At 48.3% G+C, this 19,888-nt stretch overlaps 1 protein-coding gene across 1 annotated transcript; it reads left to right on the forward strand.

Moving 5' to 3' along the window:
* The first annotated feature begins 9,110 nt into the window (after nt 1-9,110).
* On the forward strand, nt 9,111-17,987 carry LOC135904646 (uncharacterized). Its single transcript, XM_065435513.2, has 3 exons — nt 9,111-9,366; nt 15,926-16,228; nt 17,641-17,987. Exons 1-3 carry the CDS (start codon nt 9,217-9,219, stop codon nt 17,866-17,868), a joined length of 681 nt encoding a protein of 226 aa, XP_065291585.1. The 5' UTR covers nt 9,111-9,216; the 3' UTR covers nt 17,869-17,987.
* The last annotated feature ends 1,901 nt before the right edge of the window (nt 17,988-19,888 follow it).

Below are 19,888 nucleotides of genomic sequence, written 5' to 3' on the forward strand. Positions count from 1 at the left end.
GAGCGGCGCTTCTGCTGATGATGGTGATCATTCCAAACATCGCCACGCACCCACAACGGATTACCCGTCGTGGTGGCGTAGTGGCTTTGGCTTTGCGCTGCTAAGCACGACAGCGCAGGGTAAAATCCCTGCCGAGGCGGCCACATTTCGATGGGGGGCGAAATGCAAAAAAAAAATGGCCAGGCTTAGCTTGGTTAAGCCAAGAATGCGTTGCGTATTGCGCGAGTTGGGGCCCAGCTTTTCCTCCGGCTGTCGTGACGTCACGTCGCGTGGTTGCGCTAAAGGTCAATGATGGCTGCCCGGCTGCGCCCAAGGGCTGAACTGAGTGATTGCAATATGCGACGCTTAAAAATAGAAGCAACTTACACTGTAAACGGAAATAACTCCGACGTGGGAGTATAACGCTTGTCCTCTAGCGACCCCCCGGTTCGGAGTTTATTATGCTCCGTATGATCGGAGTAGAATTTTTACTCCGTGCGAGCGGAATTTTCGCGTGGAATTATGGGAGGTATTTTTTCTATCTTTTCTTTCTTTTTTGCTTTGCAATTGGCGGAGTTTTTTTGAGGTGCAACGGGAGTATAAAAAGAGGCATCGCGTCAGTTTGCGCGAACATCTTTACATACAGAGGCTGCTAGTCAAATTTCGAAATATGCACACGAGGCCGCGTCAAATTCGACGAAACAAGTCAATGAAAGCACATATATCATGACATGCATAAACATTTCAGAAACGCCCAATGCAGAAACTTGAAAGACATCCCACGTAAACGCGATACCCAAGAAGCAACGGTGCCAGTATATATAGCCACGATACTGTGTGCCTCTAAACCACCTAGGGAGCAGCTGTGCTTCTTTCAGAATTACGACTCCCATGCTCGTTCATACGAGATGTGCCTCTCTGATATTAACAGAATACCTTAATCAACACAAAACTGCTAATTCAGAATAGTGAGAGAAAAAAGTTAATGGCGTAAATTTTCACAATTAGCATGCCATTCTGAGTGCTGGAGCGACTTCGCACACTGCCGGCGTTCGCGGCCAAAAAGTAGTGCGTTAGTTACAGTAAGCAAGAAAAATGTAAGTGCGTCTGCTTCATAGCAAAATTAAATTTTTGCGATATAGTGGTAGCGTAGCAACAAATTATTACGTGTGAGCATGACCCGCAGCAGCCGACGTAACACCGAAAAATGCGCAGTCATACATATTATACACCGCACTACTTGCTCCGCGTCCAAGCAATATCTCTCGGTTGTGAAAAGGAGCTACACAGCTGATCTGTCGAGTGAATGCTTAAACTCGGAGCGAGCAGGCATGCGTCTAAATCAGTGTCTCGGATAGAGCGTAATGTTAATGCAATATCGGAAGCAATGACGTGACCAAAACCTACATGCGCGATAACAATTCGATGCACATCGCTCAATAAGAAGCTTTATTTACAGTACGCATACTTATGTCCTACCGTTTTTCTTCGGGTGAAAATATCCGTTCGCAGATACATAAAAACAGTTGCTTGCACTCCGATCTTTCTCACTGGCAACACAGCACCGCAACGAACTTGGGGTACGCCATACATCTGCGACTAGCACGGACGTCGTCGCTCGAACAGTGGCTGCTGTTGCCATTGCTACGCGGTCCTTTCAAACATTACACCAGACGTTGTCAGCATGTACCCAAAAGGACATAAAATCGCATTTCACGTACTGAACAACACAAGCCAGGGTCACGCAGCACGAAAACACAGTCAGAACCTGAGCCGACATCACGAGCCAGTGAGCAGCTTCGAGGTATACCTAAGCCTTTTTCCGCACTTGAAAACGTTGCTCTTGCATTCATCGTTGTCAGCAAAGTGATCAGAGCAAACGTACTTGAAGCTGAGAAACAGCGAGCTCCAGGCATGCCTATAACACTTTCTGGAAGGAAATACGGGAAACAAATTGACGAAACGCTGTCACGGAACGACACTTCACAAATGTAAACAAACCGTCAGCCATGAGCACTGCCGACTCCGCCGAATGCGCCCGGTCGCTGGCGAGGCGCACAGCCTCATGGGAAGCGCCACGTGACCAAGCTCTTTCGGTGGAGGGGAGTTTTTAAAACTCCCTGTGGGAGTTTCACGGGAGAACAAGATTTTTAAGCGGAGTAAAATCGCGTCATGTCGCCCTAATACTCCCGCAGCCAGCCAGCGGAGTGAAACGAGGGAATGGCGCTGTTTTGCTCCCATACATCGGAGTAAATACTTGAGGAGGGGAGGTTTTAGGGTACATCACCTGTTAAAAACTCCCAGGTGGGTTTATTTTCGTTTACAGTGTAATAACAAACATAGCAAACTTAAAGGAGAATAGACCCACATATGAGACGCGCAGCAATGAACAATGGCTCATACCCTCAATGGTGGCTGCCCGGCCGCGCCCAAGGGCTGAACTGAGTGATTGCAATATGCAACGCATAAAAAAAACGCCCATGTGCTGTGCAATGGGTGCTCTTTCACGAATTACGTGTGGTCAAAGTAAACTCGAATTCCCTCGCTCTACAGCGTGCCTCGTAATTATATTGTGGTTTTGGCACGTAAAACGGCGAAATCTTTTTTTTAATGCCTACAACGGGGATTATCCACGAAGCGAATGCATGGCAGAACAAGAAGAGACGAGAAAATGTTTCAGGTCTAATTCACGTGGCGGAGTCTACGCAAAGCAGGGCTTTAGTATAGCGGTAGATTACGTGTTATAACATTAAATACAATGCGTACGATCTTCTTTAGTACGCATCGAATACAGTAAAACTTAATGACATTCTCGTCCTATACAACGTGTAATCTCACCCAATGTTTATGTTTGTGCACTCCGCAGGTCGCAACTTTAACCCTGCAAAGCCTGTGACTTATCTTCGTCGAAGCACATCTCTGCATTAAGAAAAAAAGCTGGACAACCTTGCTCAAGTCATTCGACGCATGTCTGGAGAATCGGGGAGGGGCCATCGAAATAATCTGTTCTGCAGTTCTACCAGGCACTTTTTGTTGGGCACATCCACTACAGTGCGCCTGTACTTTCTCGGATTAGTACATCTGCCGCACGCACACTTGAAAGTGCTCAGGCTCGAGCACTAAGAATTAGCCTAGGACTACCACGATGTGCTTCTACTTGGGGCACTATTGCAGAGGCACGCGCGTGCTCAGCTCTAGTTTATGTGCAACATGATCCATTACGAGTGCATCTAACGGTCTTGACAAGGCACAGGAATCACCCACTGACTAACGTCACAAGAATACGGCCTTACGCCGCCTACTCAGAAGTCGTGTTGTCGCAACAAGATCTCCTGCCGTCGGACTTGGCACCGCACCGAAAGTTCCACTCTGGACGACGGCAAAGTCAACGGTGAGACTCTCAATCCCCGGAATAACGAAGAAGTCAAAAATTTGGGAGGTGTCACGTGTTTCTGATGTGACAAAGAGTCTACAAATCATCCGATGACATCTATCCAAACAATGCAGAATTTCTCTCTCAGGATATATTAAATGGACTATTACAAGACCATTTATTGAGTATAGCTAAATAGGGTCATCGCAAAAGACGCCTCACAGTGTGAAGAAAATTCTGGAATTGGCATTGTCGCTCCTGCGCTAGACATGGTCATTCTCAATCATGATTCCGGACTACTTATCCGTATTTGCGGCTGAATTTCTAGCTGTATTTCTTAGGAAACTAAATTCTTCAATATCGACGATAGTCATAATAACGGATTCGTTATCTTTATATATATCGCTCACAACAAATAGTGGTACTAACATTTTACGTACACTTCGTTTTCCAATGCCTGCCCACATAATTTTAATTACATTACTTTGGGTGCCTGGTCATAAGGGATTATACATGAACGAAATTGGTGACAGTCTCGCGAGAGCGGCCCTCAATGGCCCTGTACCGTCATTACTTCCTACATCAGCTTACCCAACCAGAGCTAGATTCAGGAGATATGCAATTGCACAAGACTTTTTTAACTCTGCTATAGAAAATTTTTAAGAATATCGACACCTCCTATTCCCTTGGCACAACAATTCCTTTCACACCAGAAAAACTGAAGTAATTTTTACCCGATTACGCTGTCGAACACCAGCATTAAACTTTTATCGTCACAGGACTGGTCTGGCACCCTCCCCTCTGCGCTCAATCTTTGCAGAAAATGAGACCATAAATCATTTTTTTTTTCAGTCTGCCGCTATTTTTCTTCTTTAAGGAAAAACATTTTAGAACCAACGTTCAGGAAACTTGGTTCAAATTGTTCCATTCTAAGTATTCTTTCTCTAGGAGCTGTATCTCTTGGAAACTACAACAGGGATGTCTGCTCAGTCGTGGAGGAATTCATAATTGTTTCAAGGGAATTCTATTAAATTCTTCAAACTATATTTTTATTCATTTCTACCTGACACTATCACCATTTTCTGTATTAACAGCACCTTCCTAATGCCATCCAAATCTTGGCCAATCCCCCGCAGTGGGTACGCGCCATCGTAGAAGGATATCCTGTCCTATCCCATATGGGCTCAAGCATTTCGCGTTACCCTACATTGATTGCAAGTGCGGATGTACCAAACAAGATTTTGCATATGGTTCTGTTACAGACTTCTTCCGCGGCAGCTTATACGGTACCTGGAATGGGAATCACGCAGCTGTTCAAGGTAGGACACAGAACATCGTCAATAGCATGTTAAGTTCTTCTAAATACTTATAATGTTCCCAATATTCACAAAATATCTAGATAATTGATCATTCATACATGTAACACTAGACACTTTAAGTCCCATTTTCAAAACGCTTATTTCAGTTCACCTTAATTTATTTTTTTAAAGATGCTAACAGTTCCTTCAGTGCCCGATTCATGGCCGATCCTCCAGAGAGGGTTGTGCCATCTCATTAGAGAAGAAGAGCAAGAACAAGCTGAGTTGACCGGCGTTCGAGAAGCAGTCCGCTGCGTAGTGCAACGAAGCCTCAAGAACTGTACAATGTTCTGTGACTCCATACCGGCGCTGCAACTCACAAGCAATTATATGAATCACAGAACCGCATATAGTTATTTGGTTTATGACATCATGGCTCTGCTTGCTGAAGTGTCTCAGTCCGGGCATACCATCGTGCTGGAGTGGTTTCCAGCCATTGTGGAATGGCTAGAAGTGAACAGGCTGACGCCAAAGCAAAAAAAAAAGGCATACACTGACAGGAAAATTATAAAACTTACTTTTTCCCGGTATGAGATGAATGCCTTGCTTCATAGCTCCATCAAAAGCTCCATGGCGCGACAATAGGACAACCCCGAATATCGGCAAGAGCGCCTCCACAGACTTGACGCTGGCTCGCAATTCCGGCTTCCACTTCGGTTTCGGAGAGGCCAGGAAACACTCATCCATCGATTACGGCTCGGTGTGGCGCACACTCACCGATATACCTTGTGGGGATGCGCGACTCTCGCACGTCCCCTGATGTTTTTCCCGCATAGCGCGTCTCCTGTATTACGGCTTCGCCGCGTGGCCTGCGTGATGCCCGCGGCGGTCGATGTGGTTGGGGCGCAGTGCGAGAGATGGCGCGAGTGTTGCGCTGCTAACGCCGCCTCACGGCAGGGTTACTGGGGGCGCAGGGGAGGACAGACTGTCTCTTTCCCGGCGGGTCGGGGGACAGCGTGGACGTCCCGCGTGCGCGCCGACCCATGCTTCTGCGAGACCGCCTCACGTGGCCGGCTTCGAACGCGCCACCGTTGGCGTGACCGTACACGCGAACGACCAGGCGTTGGGATCCAGCATGGGGCGAACATATTCGCTCGCTATGCGGTCGCGGTAAGTCGGACTTCTAGATTTGTCGCGCGCCCATCGGCATGTTTTGCGGATAGCAACTCGGCTAGCAGGCATTGATCTATGAAAGGTGCAATAAATGCCCTTGTGACTGTTTGCACTACTGTGTTGTCGTTCCTTTGCCCCAAGAGTACGGGAGGAGAACCCCACAACCTTTACAAAATTGGACGAGAACGGGACCCTGACTGTGGCGTCTGTCACACTCCCTAGACGATAGCTCAGAAATTTTGCGTGTGCCTTCAATATGCGGCCGAGCGAAGGACACTTAAGTCTAGTGTTGACTGCCTGGACTCACGCCCCTTTTCGGAAGATTTTAGGTGCGTGGAGAAGAGTTGATCATACCCAACGCACCACAAGATTACTCTTGAACTTTATATGTGAGATTGGCTTAGACGGTCGTCTCTAGGACCTGTGAGAGGTGAAGACAGTGCGAAATGTGTTTGCGCTATAACGTTTTGTGTAGACAAGATTACTCCTGCGTGTCTAAAGCGCGCACCCGCCTATATCTGTATAGTAGTTCATTGTACCATATCATAATCACCTGTGACCTACATTTCCCTGTATCTCCCTTACCCCAGTGAGGAGTAGCAGGCTAGAGACATGCTGTCCAGGCCGACCTCTCCTCCTTTCTCTTCAGTAAAATCTATTCCTTATGCTCCTGTAATGCCCAAACGTAGTATTACATCAAGGCAAATTAGAGCAGCTTGTTCACCTTTATTTTTGTCCAAGAAGAGTACACTTGTACAAAAATAAAACAAATAAATGCTAATCTAAAGCTGAACATAGCAAATAATTAATTTGTCATTACTTTTCTTGACTACGCACAACTTACAACTCGCTGCGGCTACGTGTTAGGCTTTCCGTGCTTAAAATATAATTTTGAGGCACGAAACTCAACGTAGCATATTTTATGATACGTTGGTCATTACACCGTTACCATCTCGTAATGTTTACGTTTACGCACTGCACTATGCTCACAAGCTCTACCTAAATGCAAGCAGCAGTTCATACGAATGCAGTTTGTCAAATGTAGACGCGTTTCCACTTCTAGCGCGACCATAGCTGTGCGCATGGCGGTCAGCGTCCCTCAGCGCGAACCCTGTGTTAGGGCTAATCTGCCGCGAGTGAAAACTCTGCGCGAGCTGACGTGGTGTGGCATCATGCGCGCTGTCTTCGTGCGCGTGTAATGCTGGCGGTTGCGTAATCTCGACTTTCGCAGCGACGTTGAAGCGAGAGGCGGTCGAAGCATTCGCTCCCCGCTGCCTACGTTTTATGCGAAGCATACTAGCCGCACAACCACGCTCTTCCTTGCTGCGCCGCGCGCGGCCGCGTAGCTACCATATGACGTCATAACAGCTGCAAAAGCGGAGGCTCAACTCGTGCGCTCGCTTGCGGCCGCGTAGCTACGTAGCCGGGTCTCAGCTCGTGCGCTCGCCTGCATGAGTTGTTTCTTCGTCTAGCCGAACCAAATACAGCCAAGCAACAGCAGTTCACCAGGCTAAACAGTGGTTCAACAACTAAAATAAAGGCTAGTATGCTTCGCATCCTGGGCTTAACCTTAGCTAAGCCACAGCCATTTTTTTCATAATAGCGTCGTCCCACTGACACTATCAGCCCCGGGTGCGGGGAGTACGCGATAGCATGGCTGGGTTCGCCTCGTACCGGCGATGTGAAGATACCGCCGTCGACGGGGCATGAAACCGTATCTTTCGTCGCTGGCTCTGAAATTCAACAAAATTATTTGTTTTTCTCATTCAAATTCGCTTTTTCCGATTGCCCGATAACAGGGTAAAATTTTGCGGCCCATAAATGTGCATCGGTGACTGTACTTATTTGCATAAAAGCTGGAATTTCGATATAGAGAAATTTCAATATGACGAAGCAACTAGCCGGTTTAACCGACTTCGTTATATCGAAGTACGGCTGTGTGGTGTACAGCTGCGTATGACTGTTGCAATATTATTCCATGAACGCTCCAGGTAATTTTTTGTCGTCGCCGTTATGTTCGAGATACACATATTATGTATAGAAATTTCTGTTAACTAAATAAACAAACATGCCCGCCGGCAGGATTCGATCACGGTACCGCCAGCACAGAAGCCCGATACCTTATATAACCATGAAGCCGCACAGGCATTTCATCCTTTTATTATACGCCACAAAGGCATGTCATTAAGAGGCAGATTGGGATGTTCTATTCTGCCTGTTGAGGCATGACGTCGAGAACCAGGATAGAACATCCATAAGAGAGAGAGAGAGAAACTTTATTGTGATTGTAAAGATTTGAAGGAGGGGTGGTCGGAGCCTCTCAGTCCAGGGCCCCACTGGCCTCTGCCGCCTGCCTGACCTGGCTAATTAAGGACTTTTGTCCTGCCAGATCGGAGCGGGCGAGCTGTGCCTCCCACTGCTCCATTGTCCTACTGGTGTTTGGCCTATGAGGGTGCTTAGTGCACTCCCAGGTTAAGTTCCTGCATGCAATCCATCGTCTGGATATGCTTGACGTATTTTCCGATCGCCGACGGTTCCGAAACTCTCGCGCGAAGGAGTGACGCGATAGAGTTCGGTGGGTGGTGACTACGCCCCTACCTCACCCCCAACACGCTGCAGGGGATCCTTCATTGACTTCAGCTGGAGGTTCAATCACCTTCCAACCTTTTTCTTTACTGCCTCACATGTAGCGCAGCTTGCAAACCCCCCCAAAAAAGAGATGTACAACGAGATCGTGTTTCGGTAAAACGTGAACCATTGCTGGCTGGCTACGTGTCATCGGCATTTCGGTATCTCTTAATGGTTACAGTATACGTGCTGCTGTGCTCGACGGCAGAGGTTCGATACCGCCGTCGGTCACGCAGTGTTTCCTTTTTTTTATATATATTAAAGCGAGGCGAGACAGGAACCTACCTTATTCTATACCTACCTATACCTCAAGGGGAGTACGGTAGTGCGATTCAAAGACGGCACAAAAGAAGACACAAAGGGACACACACAGCGCTGTGTGTGCTGTGTGCTGTGTGTGTGCTAGTGTGTGTGCGCTGTGTGTGTGCTAGCGCTGTGTGTGTCTCTTTGTGTCTTCTTTTGTCCCGTCTTTAAATCGCGCTATCGTACTCCCCTTGAAGATGCATTACCAACAAGCCCACATTGCTACCTATATCTGTCTGCCGCAAAGTGCAGGAATTCAGTAACCAGGCAGAAGGAATCCGATAACCCTCAGCGTATCCTTCTTTTACGAGTTCCAGGCGTTCGCGTTATGAAACTCTTTGGTGCGCACGAGGGTTCGCAAGCGAAGAGGGAGAAGACAAAGAAGATTGCGCGCTCGAGAGTGGACGAGCCATTCGAAACTCGACAAAGCTGTTCTCACCGCGCAGAAGAGAGCAAACAGACATGCCGACCAGCAGCGTCTCACCAGGTTTTTACGAGTGGACCATGTCCGTTCCCCGCGAACTCTGGAACCCCCAGCACCCGGAGCTGCTGCTAGCGGCGAGGCCGTACGCCATGGTCGAGACTGTCCTGGGCTACACTTTTCGGGACAAGGTGAGGCAATCCGGGGAAGGGAGGGAGCAAGAAAGATCAAGGAGGCGCGTCGTATCGCGTGAGGCTGCAGTAGACAGACGCAACGGATATCTTGCGTACTTCCATCTCCTACACTTCGCTGTTTTCGATTAGTGGTCGAGGATGTTCCTTAGAAACGAAATCATCAGGATAAAAACTCGCCGTGTTTTCTATACGTGCGCCTTTTCGCGCTCAACTGTGCTTGCGTGTGATACGGGACTGCGAGCTTTTCCTTTTACCGCGCTGTACCACCACTGCGGCTATTCATGCTTGTTCGAGCGGTAAGAAATGCGTTCCTTGCAAAGTGGAGAAATAAAAAGGCGCGGTGCGCTTTTGCTGGAAATGCTTTTTCCGTGTTCTTAGGTAGTGAGCTATAGCATGCGAGGTTGTAAACGCTGTGGCGTGTGGGTGTATTATAAAGTGATTAGCACTCTCAGCCTGCTTCCACCACCGCAGATAATAAATAAAGATGTATTGAGCAATACGGTGTGTCGCTACGTTGCTCGAATGATAATAGATTTAGCGTCGACAGTCATCGTGAGGTGGGCTCCGCCGGAATTTTTTGTTCGCTCTCCCTTCATTTCCTACTGCAAGGCGAATTTCCAGTCGTTGTAAAAGTAGTAGTAGTAGTAGTAGTAGTAAGTGGTCGTTTATTTATTTAAAAGGTAGATAAAAACATTGCGGCACAAGCCATCTCACGATGATTGTCGACGGTAATGCATGATCATTGAACCTACAGCGACACGACGTACTGCCACCGTCGAAACGAGTTATACACGAGGCACGTACTGCAGCGGAACTCATCTCTCACGCGTCCCTAGTTAGTCCCTAGGAACACGTACTCGACGCCATCTAGCGCCGCTGTCGCGGAGCTGGTGCGTGGCCTCCGAAATGCACGGCGCAATGATGCGTGCGAACACTGAGAAACACGTCACGCGGCAACCGGGCTCCTCTCTCGCGCTTCTTTCTGGACACGCTGCGCCATCCAGCGACACTGCTGAGAAGTCCGCGCGTGGCCTCCGAGACGAGGAGCGGGGCGCGCCAGCATCTTCGAACGCTGATCATTATTTCCTCACATGCTGCACACTGTAGAGCGGCGCATACTCGGTGACCCAAGTTGCCCGGAAGTTCGTCGAAAACCGGCGCATATCCGTTGGATTCATAGCGCAGCTAGCTAGAGCGTTGGCGTGAAAGGCGTTCATTGAAAAGTGGCGCACACCCAATGCAGTTGTGGGGCAGCCTGTTATAGGCGTCGGGTTGCTGTCCTTGAGAAATGCTTGTGACGAGGATTCGATTACTCTTAGCAGCGGAGAAATTTAAGGGCTCTTTTTTCGTAATTGTAGAACAGCACGTTCCCAGTGGCACTGCCTGTTCACACAATATAGTTGACGTCAAAGATGTTCTTTGAAGCGAGGCACACACCTACTGGCACATGCCCAGTTACCCATGCTGACATCGAAAAGGTTCATTGGAGACCAGCACAGACCGAGAGGCACATACGGTCCAAGCCGGCGTCAAAGAGTTTGCGGTACGTACACAGACCTGCGTCCACAGTGACGCATGTCGGCGTGAAAGAAGTTCGTTGAAGAGCGGCACGTCTCTACGTATTACCACACACTCATTGACTCAAGTTGGACCGATGGTTAGTTTCGAACCCTGTTACTTCCGCACAGCAGCACGATGCGCCACCACTGACTAACCAGTGAACAAGGTATAGGTAGGAGGACCGTTAGATGCATATATATCATCATCATCATCATCATCATCATCTTCATCATCAGCCTGGTTACGCCCACTGCAGGGCAAAGGCCTCTCCCATATTTCTCCAACAACCCCGGTCATGTACTAATTGTGGCCATGCCGTCCCTGCAAACTTCTTAATCTCATCCGCCCACCTAACTTTCTGCCGCGCCCTGCTACGCTTCCCTTCCCTTGGAATCCAGTCCGTAACCCTTAATGACCATCGGTTATCTTCCCTCCTCATTACATGTCCTGCCCATGCCCATTTCTTTTTCTTGATTTCAACTAAGATGTCATTACCTCGCGTTTGTTCCCTCACCCAATCTGCTCGTTTCTTATCCCTTAACGTTACACATATCATTCTTCTTTCCATAGCTCGTTGCGTCCTCCTCAATTTGAGTAGAACCCTTTTCGTAAGCCTCCAGGTTTCTGCCCCGTAGGTCAGTACTGGTAAGACACAGCTATTATACACTTTTCTCTTGAGGAATAATGGCAACCTGCTGTTCATGATCTGAGAATGCCTGCCAAATGCATCCCAGCCCATTCTTATTCTTCTGATTATTTCCGTCTCATGATCCGGATCCGCAGTCATTACCTGCCTTAAGTAGATGTATTCCCTTACGACTTCCAGTGCCTCGCTGCCTATTGTAAATTGCTCTTCTCTTCCGAGACTGTTAAACATTACTTTAGTTTTCTGCAGATTAATTTTTAGACCCACTCTTCTGCTTTGCCTCTCCAGGTCAGTGAGCATGCATTAAGTTGGTCCCCTGAGTTACTAAGCAAGGCAATATCATCAGCGAATCGCAAGTTACTAAGGTACTCTCCATTAACTTTTATCCCCATTTCTTCCCAATCCAGGTCTCTGAATACCTCCTGTAAACACGCTGTGAATAGCATTGGAGAGATTGTATCTCCCTGCCTGTCGCGTTTCTTTATTGGGATTTTGTTGCTTTCTTTATGGAGGACTACGGTGGCTGTGGAGCCGCTATAGATATCTTTCAGTATTTTTACATACGGCTCGTCTATACACTGATTCCGTAATGCCTCCATGACTGCTGAGGTTTCGACAGAATCAAATGCTTTCTCGTAATCAATGAAAGCTATATATAAGGGTTGGTTATATTCCGCACATTTCTCTATCACCTGATTAAAAGTGTGAATATGATCTATTGTTGAGTAGCCTTTACGGAATCCTGTCTGGTCCTTTGCTTGACAGAAGTCTAAGGTGTTCCTGACTCTATTTGCGATTACCTTAGTAAATAGTTTGTAGACAACGGACAGTAAGCTGATCGGTCTATAATTTTTCAAGTCTTTGGCGTCCCCTTTCTTATGGATTAGGATTATGTTAGCGTTTTTCCAAGATTCCGGTACGCTCGACGTTATGAGGCATTGCGTATACAGGGTGGCCAGTTTCTCTAGAACAATCTGCCCACCATCCTTTAACAAATCTGCTGTTACCTGATCCTCCAGAGCTGCCTTCCCCCTTTGCATATCGCCCAAGGCTTTCTTTACTTCTTCCGGCGTTACATGTGGGATTTGGAATTCCTCTAGACTGTTTTCTCTTCCATTATCGTCGTGGGTGCCACTGGTACTGTATAAATCTCTATAGAACTCCTCAGCCACTTGAACTATCTCATCCATATTAGTAATGATATTGCCGGCTTTGTCTCTTAACGCATACATCTGATTCTTGCCAATTCCTAGTTTCTTCTTCACTGTTTTTAGGCTTCCTCCGTTCCTGAGAGCATGTTCAATTCTATCCATATTATACTTCCTTATGTCAGCTGTCTTAGGCTTGTTGATTAACTTCGAAAGTTCTGCCAGTTCTATTCTAGCTGTAGGGTTAGAGGCTTTCATACATTGGCGTTTCTTGATCAGATCTTTCGTCTCCTGCGATAGTTTACTGGTATCCTGCCTAACGGAGTTACCACCAACTTCCATTGCACACTCCTTAATGATGCCCACAAGATTGTCGTTCATTGCTTCAACACTAAGGTCCTCTTCCTGAGTTACAGCCGAATACCTGTTCTGTAGCTTGATCTGGAATTCCTCTATTTTCCCTCTTATCGCTAACTCATTGACCGGCTTCTTATGTACCAGTTTCTTCCGTTCCCTTCTCAGGTCTAGGCTAATTCGAGTTCTTACCATCCTGTGGTCACTGCAGCGCACCTTGCTGAGCACGTCCACATCTTGTATGATGCCAGGGTTAGCGCAGAGTATGAGGTCTATTTCATTTCTAGTCTCGCCGTTCGGGCTCCTCCACGTCCATTTTCGGCTATCCCGCTTGCGGAAGAAGGTATTCATTATCCTCATGTTAGTCTGTTCCGCAAGCTCTACTAATAACTCTCCCCTGGTATTTCTAGTGCCTATGCCATATTCCCCCACTGCCTTGTCTCCAGCCTGCTTCTTGCCTACCTTGGCATTAAAGTCGCCCATTAGTATAGTGTATTTAGTTTTCACTCTACCCATCGCTGATTCCACGTCTTCATAGAAGCTTTCGACTTCCTTGGTCATCATGACTGGATGTAAGGGCGTAGACCTGTACAATCTTCATTTTGTACCTCTTATTAAGTTTCACAACAAGACCTGCCACCCTCTCGTTAATGCTATAGAATTCCTGTATGTTACCAGCTATTTCCTTATTAATCAGGAATCCGACTCCTAGTTCTCGTCTCTCCGCTAAGCCCCGGTAGCACAGGACGTGCCCGCTTTTTAGCACTGTATATGCTTCTTTTGGCCTCCTAACTTCACTGAGCCCTATGATACCCCATTTACTGCCCATTAATTCCTCCAATAGCACTGCTAGACTCGCCTCACTAGATAATGTTCTAGCGTTAAACGTTGCCAGGTTCATATTCGAATGGCGGCCTGTCCGGAGCCAGTGATTCTTAGCATCCTCTGCTGCGTCGCAGGTCTGACCGCCGCCGTGGTCAGTTGCTTCACAGCTGCTGGGGACTGAGGGCCGGGGTTTGATTGTGTTGTTCATATAGGAGGTTGTGGCCAAGTAATGCACCAGGGTGGCCAATCCTGCTCTGGTGAGGGAGTGCGTTACCGGTTCTGGTCACCGGGATCAGGCCGCACTCCAGGCCTGTTTATGCAATTTTATCAACACGCGGATTTTTTTTTATCCGGTGAAAAATTGCCGGCACCGGGATTCGAACCACGGACCTCTTGCACGCGAGGCGGGTGTTCTACCTCTATGCCACCGCTGCACCACTTTTTTGTAGTGAGTATAGTGCGTATATATTGTGGGGTTTCCGGTTCTCGCGGTGGTTTTGTAAAGCCGTTGCGTTGTGTTGCCGGGGGCTCCGTGTCCCTCTCCTCCTTGCCTGGACGGGGTGGCAGCGGGTCATAAAACACTGTCGCTCTGCTGTCACCCCGCCCATGCGAAAGTCAACAGGCTTTGCCTATTGGCCAAGATTTTGGCGGGATTCGGGCCCTGCTTGCGTGCACTCCGGGTAAGCGCGCGCAAGACGGGCGCCCGGGGAGACCACATCGGGGCGTCGGAAGGTGCGTACGTATTCCTCTCTGCCGGCGGCGGCCCCCTTTGTCCGCCGCCGGCCGATGGTTACTCCGGCTCGTCGGGGTCCCGGCCTCGGCGGGCGTGCGCGCACTCTTCCGTCGTCTCGATGTCCTGAGGCAGCGTCTGCCGATCGTGCCCCCGTCTGTTCGTCTGTCATTTCTCTCTATTTCCCTTTTCTCTGCTGTGGGGCGCACGATGGCAGGCGCTGACCGAAGGATAGGCAAATTCTTACTGATCGGGTTCTTTGTTCTTTGTTTCTCTCTCTGTCGCGGTGCGGGTAAAACGTGTGTTTGTATTAACTCCCAGTGTAATAAATGTCCTTTGTCGTTTCCTGAGAGCTTTGCCTAGGGTCTCCCTTGCTGCGCGCGTGCGGTCTCGCCTTCCCCTAAGCTGTGGGGGGGCCGGCGGGGCGCGTACGCGCGCAGCTGCGCGTCGGCACACGGAGCGGGCCGGAGCGGGCGCGGGCGCGCGGTGCCCTGCGCGCGTGGCGGCTCGGAGTGCTCGAACCCGCGGTGGTGGTCGTCCGGCGCGCCGTGAGCGTCGCGGGTGAACACCACAATATATATAATATATACGCACTATAAATAGATAGCCCCGGAAAGAGTGTGAAGTATCCAAATAACGCATTGTTACAGCAAGACAAAAGAAAAACATGACCGCTGTAACTGCCTTTGGCAGCATTTCCTGATGTGGTTCCGCGTGCTCTGCGTTTTGCCATAATCCACCAGTTCATAGCCCTGCCGCTGGCAACTCTTGCACTGCAGCCGCGATGTGTGTGCCACAGAAGTACCGTTAGCGTGACGTCATATCTCGTACGCTGCCAAGTGGCGCTTCGGAAAAGAATAGCGCGCAGGGTTTTGTTTGAGTTAAATTATGGGGTTTAACGTGCCAAAACCACTTTCTGATTATGAGGCACGCCGTAGTGGAGGACTCCGGAAATTTCGACCACCTGGGGATCTTTAACGTGCACCTAAATCTAAGTACACCGGTGTTTTCGCATTTCGCCCCCATCGAAATGCAGCCGCCGTGGCCGGGATTCTATACCGCGACCTCGTGCTCAGCAGCCCAACACCATGGCCACTGAGCAACCATGGCGGGTGGTTTTGTTTGAGTTCACAGACACATTTTCACGCCTTTACGTCGGTGTATATATATACATTGCAGAAACGATCGTCACCAGCCGACACCCGCACCCAGCGTGTCCGCTTGCTATGCGCAAACCTGGTACGCTATGGGCCCCATCAGGACCTCCACTTCTCGCGTATTCGCACCGCGCAGGGTTTCCTACTGATGGCTTTCACCCACGAGTCGTTTCCGCCCGCTTCTCGCATCGTTCCGGGATACATGCGTCCCTTGGACTTCATGGGCGACGCCCTGCTGAAGGAACTGCTGACCGTCCACCTGTACGGGACCATCTATCCCCTGACGCCGAAGGCGCTCCACGAGACGCGCAAGCGCCTCGAGTGCAACCGCTTCTTCGGGTACGTGGTGGTCCACCACGGGATGCACAAGCTGCTCCGGTCCGCGTCCTCGGCGCTCAGCGAGGACATCGTTGGATACGTGAGGAAACTGAGGGACGGGGTGAGTTGAGGGCGCCGAAAAAAAGTCACGTGAATGACCAGTGGTCGAACGAGGAATGTCGCTGGAGCCAACGTTTCGACAAGGACACATTGTCCCTACGTCCTTTCCTCAGCAGCGTTGATGTCACGTTGTGGTGACCCCAGAGTTTCATACACAATAATTATTGCACGAAACTCTGTGGTATCGACGGTGAGCGACCACAGTGCCACAACGCAAGTAACAAAACTGTTTAATGGGCGAACCTTTGTCGAGCAGGGCAAGTTGCACTCAGCACAATGATAACGGCGAGCACACTCGTAGAGCGTTGAAATTTGATCTGCGGGTCAAGCGCACCGGCTTTTATGCATGACTTGTCACTGGTGTCCGCATGCATTCCAGGAAGTACCACACAATTGGCGTCACGCATACAATCTGATTACACAAAAAGGTTCGGTGGCAACAGACCACGGTTAGCAGCTTTAGATATGCAGAAAGGCGCGTCTTGTGCTAGGCGATAACTTTGTACATTTGTTAGCCCTTAAAAGACGGTCACCAGGAAAAGTAATAAGTGCGCGTGGCAATATAACCGTTGCTCACTCTTTCCCACCCTTAATAGAGAAGGAAGAAGCGAATCAGCTAGCTGGTGAGATGGTGAAAGACGTGAGTGTTCTAAAATGACAGAGGGGGAGGATGATAGGTTGCGGTGACAGTGCTGTTGGATCTTGTTATTTCTTTTTTTTTTTTGAACATTTTGATTTCCATCACCACATTGTTCTTCTTCTCTTGCCCCATTGAGGTTGGAAGAGAGAGAGAGAGCAACGAGCACATAAACGCTAAGGAAAGAAGTTGCCGTTTTTTCCCGTGTAATAAAACAGATATTAATCGAAATTTTATTTGCCAATCGCCCAATGAGAGTTGTGCGTTTCGCGCGTAATTGAACAGTAAACTGAAAAAATAACGTCGCATTCTGCCCCCTGAGCTCAAGCTGCTATTTGTGGTCGTAATTCTCAACCATTGCAAAAAGTCACTTTTTTTTTTTTGCTCGAGAGAGCGCCTGGACATCATCAGGTATACTCATCATAAGGACATCATGACTCTGTACACAGAAGGATGGTCTGCTGGACAAGTAGGCGCTGCATTCTTGAGGCGAGCAGTGCGAAAATACTTGATCCGAAGGAAGGAAGAACGTTTTTTATTGAAATTACACAAATACGTGGCGTGCGTGTGTGTGTGAAAGCGTTAAAAAACTTACGTTGCCTGCCTGTCTTTCCCACTATCTATCTATCTATCTATCTATCTATCTATCTATCTATCTATCTATCTATCTATCTATCTATCTATCTATCTATCTATCTATCTATCTATCTATCTATCTATCTATCTATCTATCTATCTATCTATCTAATCACCCACTCTAATCTTCCCGCACCAAGGAGTATCCGGGCTTCCGAATTGGTGCTCCTCCCAAGCCCCTAGCGGACGCCTTCGAGGCCCTGGCATCAGCCGTGTACTTGGACTCGGACCAGAGCAAGGCTACCCTGTGGCGTTCCTTCTTTCCCCTGCTGCGGCGCCAGATCAACGTGGAGCTCCAGAATACCGCTGCCATAGCCACAAGGAGGCGCAGCTCTGTGACCAGCGGCAGCGAGTCGTCCGATGAATAAACGCCGCTCGCCGAATGCTTACTTCCCGCCTAAACAGTGACGCATTGGATTCGCATTTCCGCTGCATAATTATCCCGTAGTCTACTTTCCATGAGAATAAAGAAAAATAAGCTTCTTCACATGGGGCATCTTCGTTAGACATATTATGAGTAGAACTTGCTGCTGTGCGAGATGGTTGAGATCTAATGAATGCATTGTTGCGCTAACAGGAAAATAAAGACTTGGGAAAACAAGAAAAGGTAGGTCGAGCGCTGCACTTCAACTAACCTTATTCTTGCAGCAGAGTAGGGAGAATCAACAAATGCGCACGCGTACATCAGTGCTGTCTAGAGCGATGACAGTGACGTTTTTAACAGCTGCATCTGGTTGTCAAGCAGACAAACAGGCGTATCAACTCGTGCCTCTCTATTTTATGTGATGTGCCTCCAAAAGTTATCTTGCTAACTTATCACCACTCCTGCCAATTACCTTACGCATCTTAATCTCACGCAATATAGTGGCTGGCATTCGCCTGCCAAGTAAACCATGAAATGCGCAGGCAAATGCGCCTTACCTTTGTTAATTATAGGCAATTCGTGCTCCCGTGTCCGGTCATTGACACATCTCTCTGTTTGGCCCACGTAGGACTTCCCACATTTCAGCGACATCTCGTATATAACGCCAGTGGCACATTTCACGTACGGTCTAGTGTGGTTTTTCTGGCACCACCCTGTCTTTTTGTCAACGCGGCTTATGCGCGGACACAGTCCAGCCAACTTGTGTGATACCGAGAAAACAACTGGCACACCAAACCTATTAGCGACTTCAAGTTATGGGAGAGTTTGTGGACGTATGGCACCACTGCGGGTTTGCATGCTTTTTGGCCAGGGCTAGGCGTATGCTTTTTGCCCTTCCCCTTCTGGAACAATGTTTTTGACACCGCCCCTACTTCCCCTCCTCCTCCCCACGTCAATGTCTGCGACAATGCGATTTTGAGACAATGTCTAATTTCAGGATAAAAATAACGAAAGTTAAGGCAAACGTGTTCTACGAGTGCACTCAGGACCTTCATAGTCTGGTCTAACTATACGAAAGTCGAATTACCTGGAGTAGGATGAACGGAATTGTATATACTGTAGTACTTTTTCTTCTGAAATACAAGTGCATATACTACTGTCGTATATTCCAACCAACCTGAGGTAATACTTAACACGAAATAATTACAATCGGACTAACAGGGTGTCCACAAAGTTGACATTTCGCAATTCCCTGCGTTTTCCAGGTTTTCCCTGAGTGACGCAGAACTATGTTTTATGTCAAGACGGGCTTAAAGCATGTCGCCCGATGCTGTCAGTCTTTAGTAAGCTTGCGAAAAAAAACAAATAAAAAACGAATTAATTTTGTTTGAATACTAAGGAGTTGTGCTGATTTTATTCAAAAAAAAAGAGTACAAAGGTGTGGGGATGGGGGGGGGGGTGTAAAATGCGCAGCAAATATCTTCGACAAAAATTGCAAATCGAGTCTGACATTCTCAAATACGAATAAAAAGGAGATGCATGCAAAAGCAAATATTTTCGATTATGAGATATATCTATCAACTAATAGCAAGCTCAGTGGTACGAGGCCAGAACTTTGTCACAGTTGAGATTCTCTCTCAACAGCTTGTAAGTCAACCTCAACTGTCCTGACATACTCTCCGCCCGCGCACGACGCCTCACTGTTGTGTTTCACTGCTTTAAAGTGTTTATTTTGGTGTGGATCAGGGACACCTGCATCTCGGCATCAGCCAACACTTTGTTTTTTGTGCTCAAGCTCCTTCAAAATGGCGGCAGCAGGCTTCCTTTCCCGTTCATTGCTCAGTGCGTAGGCCCCAGCTTCTGTGCTCGTCCTCCTTCCGCCACTCGTTCGCCCCACGGACCACTTGAAGCATCCTTTTGATCAGTTGTACAGTCAACGTCCGATTTTTCGAACTGCCCAGGGGCCGCGAAAACGTGCGAAAAATCGGCCAGTTGGAAAAAACGAATATATGTCTTTCACTGCC

Source organism: Dermacentor albipictus, chromosome 2 (assembly GCF_038994185.2).
Source record: "Dermacentor albipictus isolate Rhodes 1998 colony chromosome 2, USDA_Dalb.pri_finalv2, whole genome shotgun sequence".
NCBI lineage: Eukaryota > Metazoa > Arthropoda > Arachnida > Ixodida > Ixodidae > Dermacentor > Dermacentor albipictus.

Coding starts and splice junctions, on each gene's coding strand:
- LOC135904646 (XM_065435513.2), top strand. CDS start 9,217: ATGCCGACCAGCAGCGTCTCACCAGGTTTTTACGAGTGGACCATGTCC. Junction 9,367..15,925: donor GCTACACTTTTCGGGACAAG/GTGAGGCAATCC, acceptor CGCACCGCGCAG/GGTTTCCTACTGATGGCTTT. Junction 16,229..17,640: donor TGAGGAAACTGAGGGACGGG/GTGAGTTGAGGG, acceptor TCCCGCACCAAG/GAGTATCCGGGCTTCCGAAT.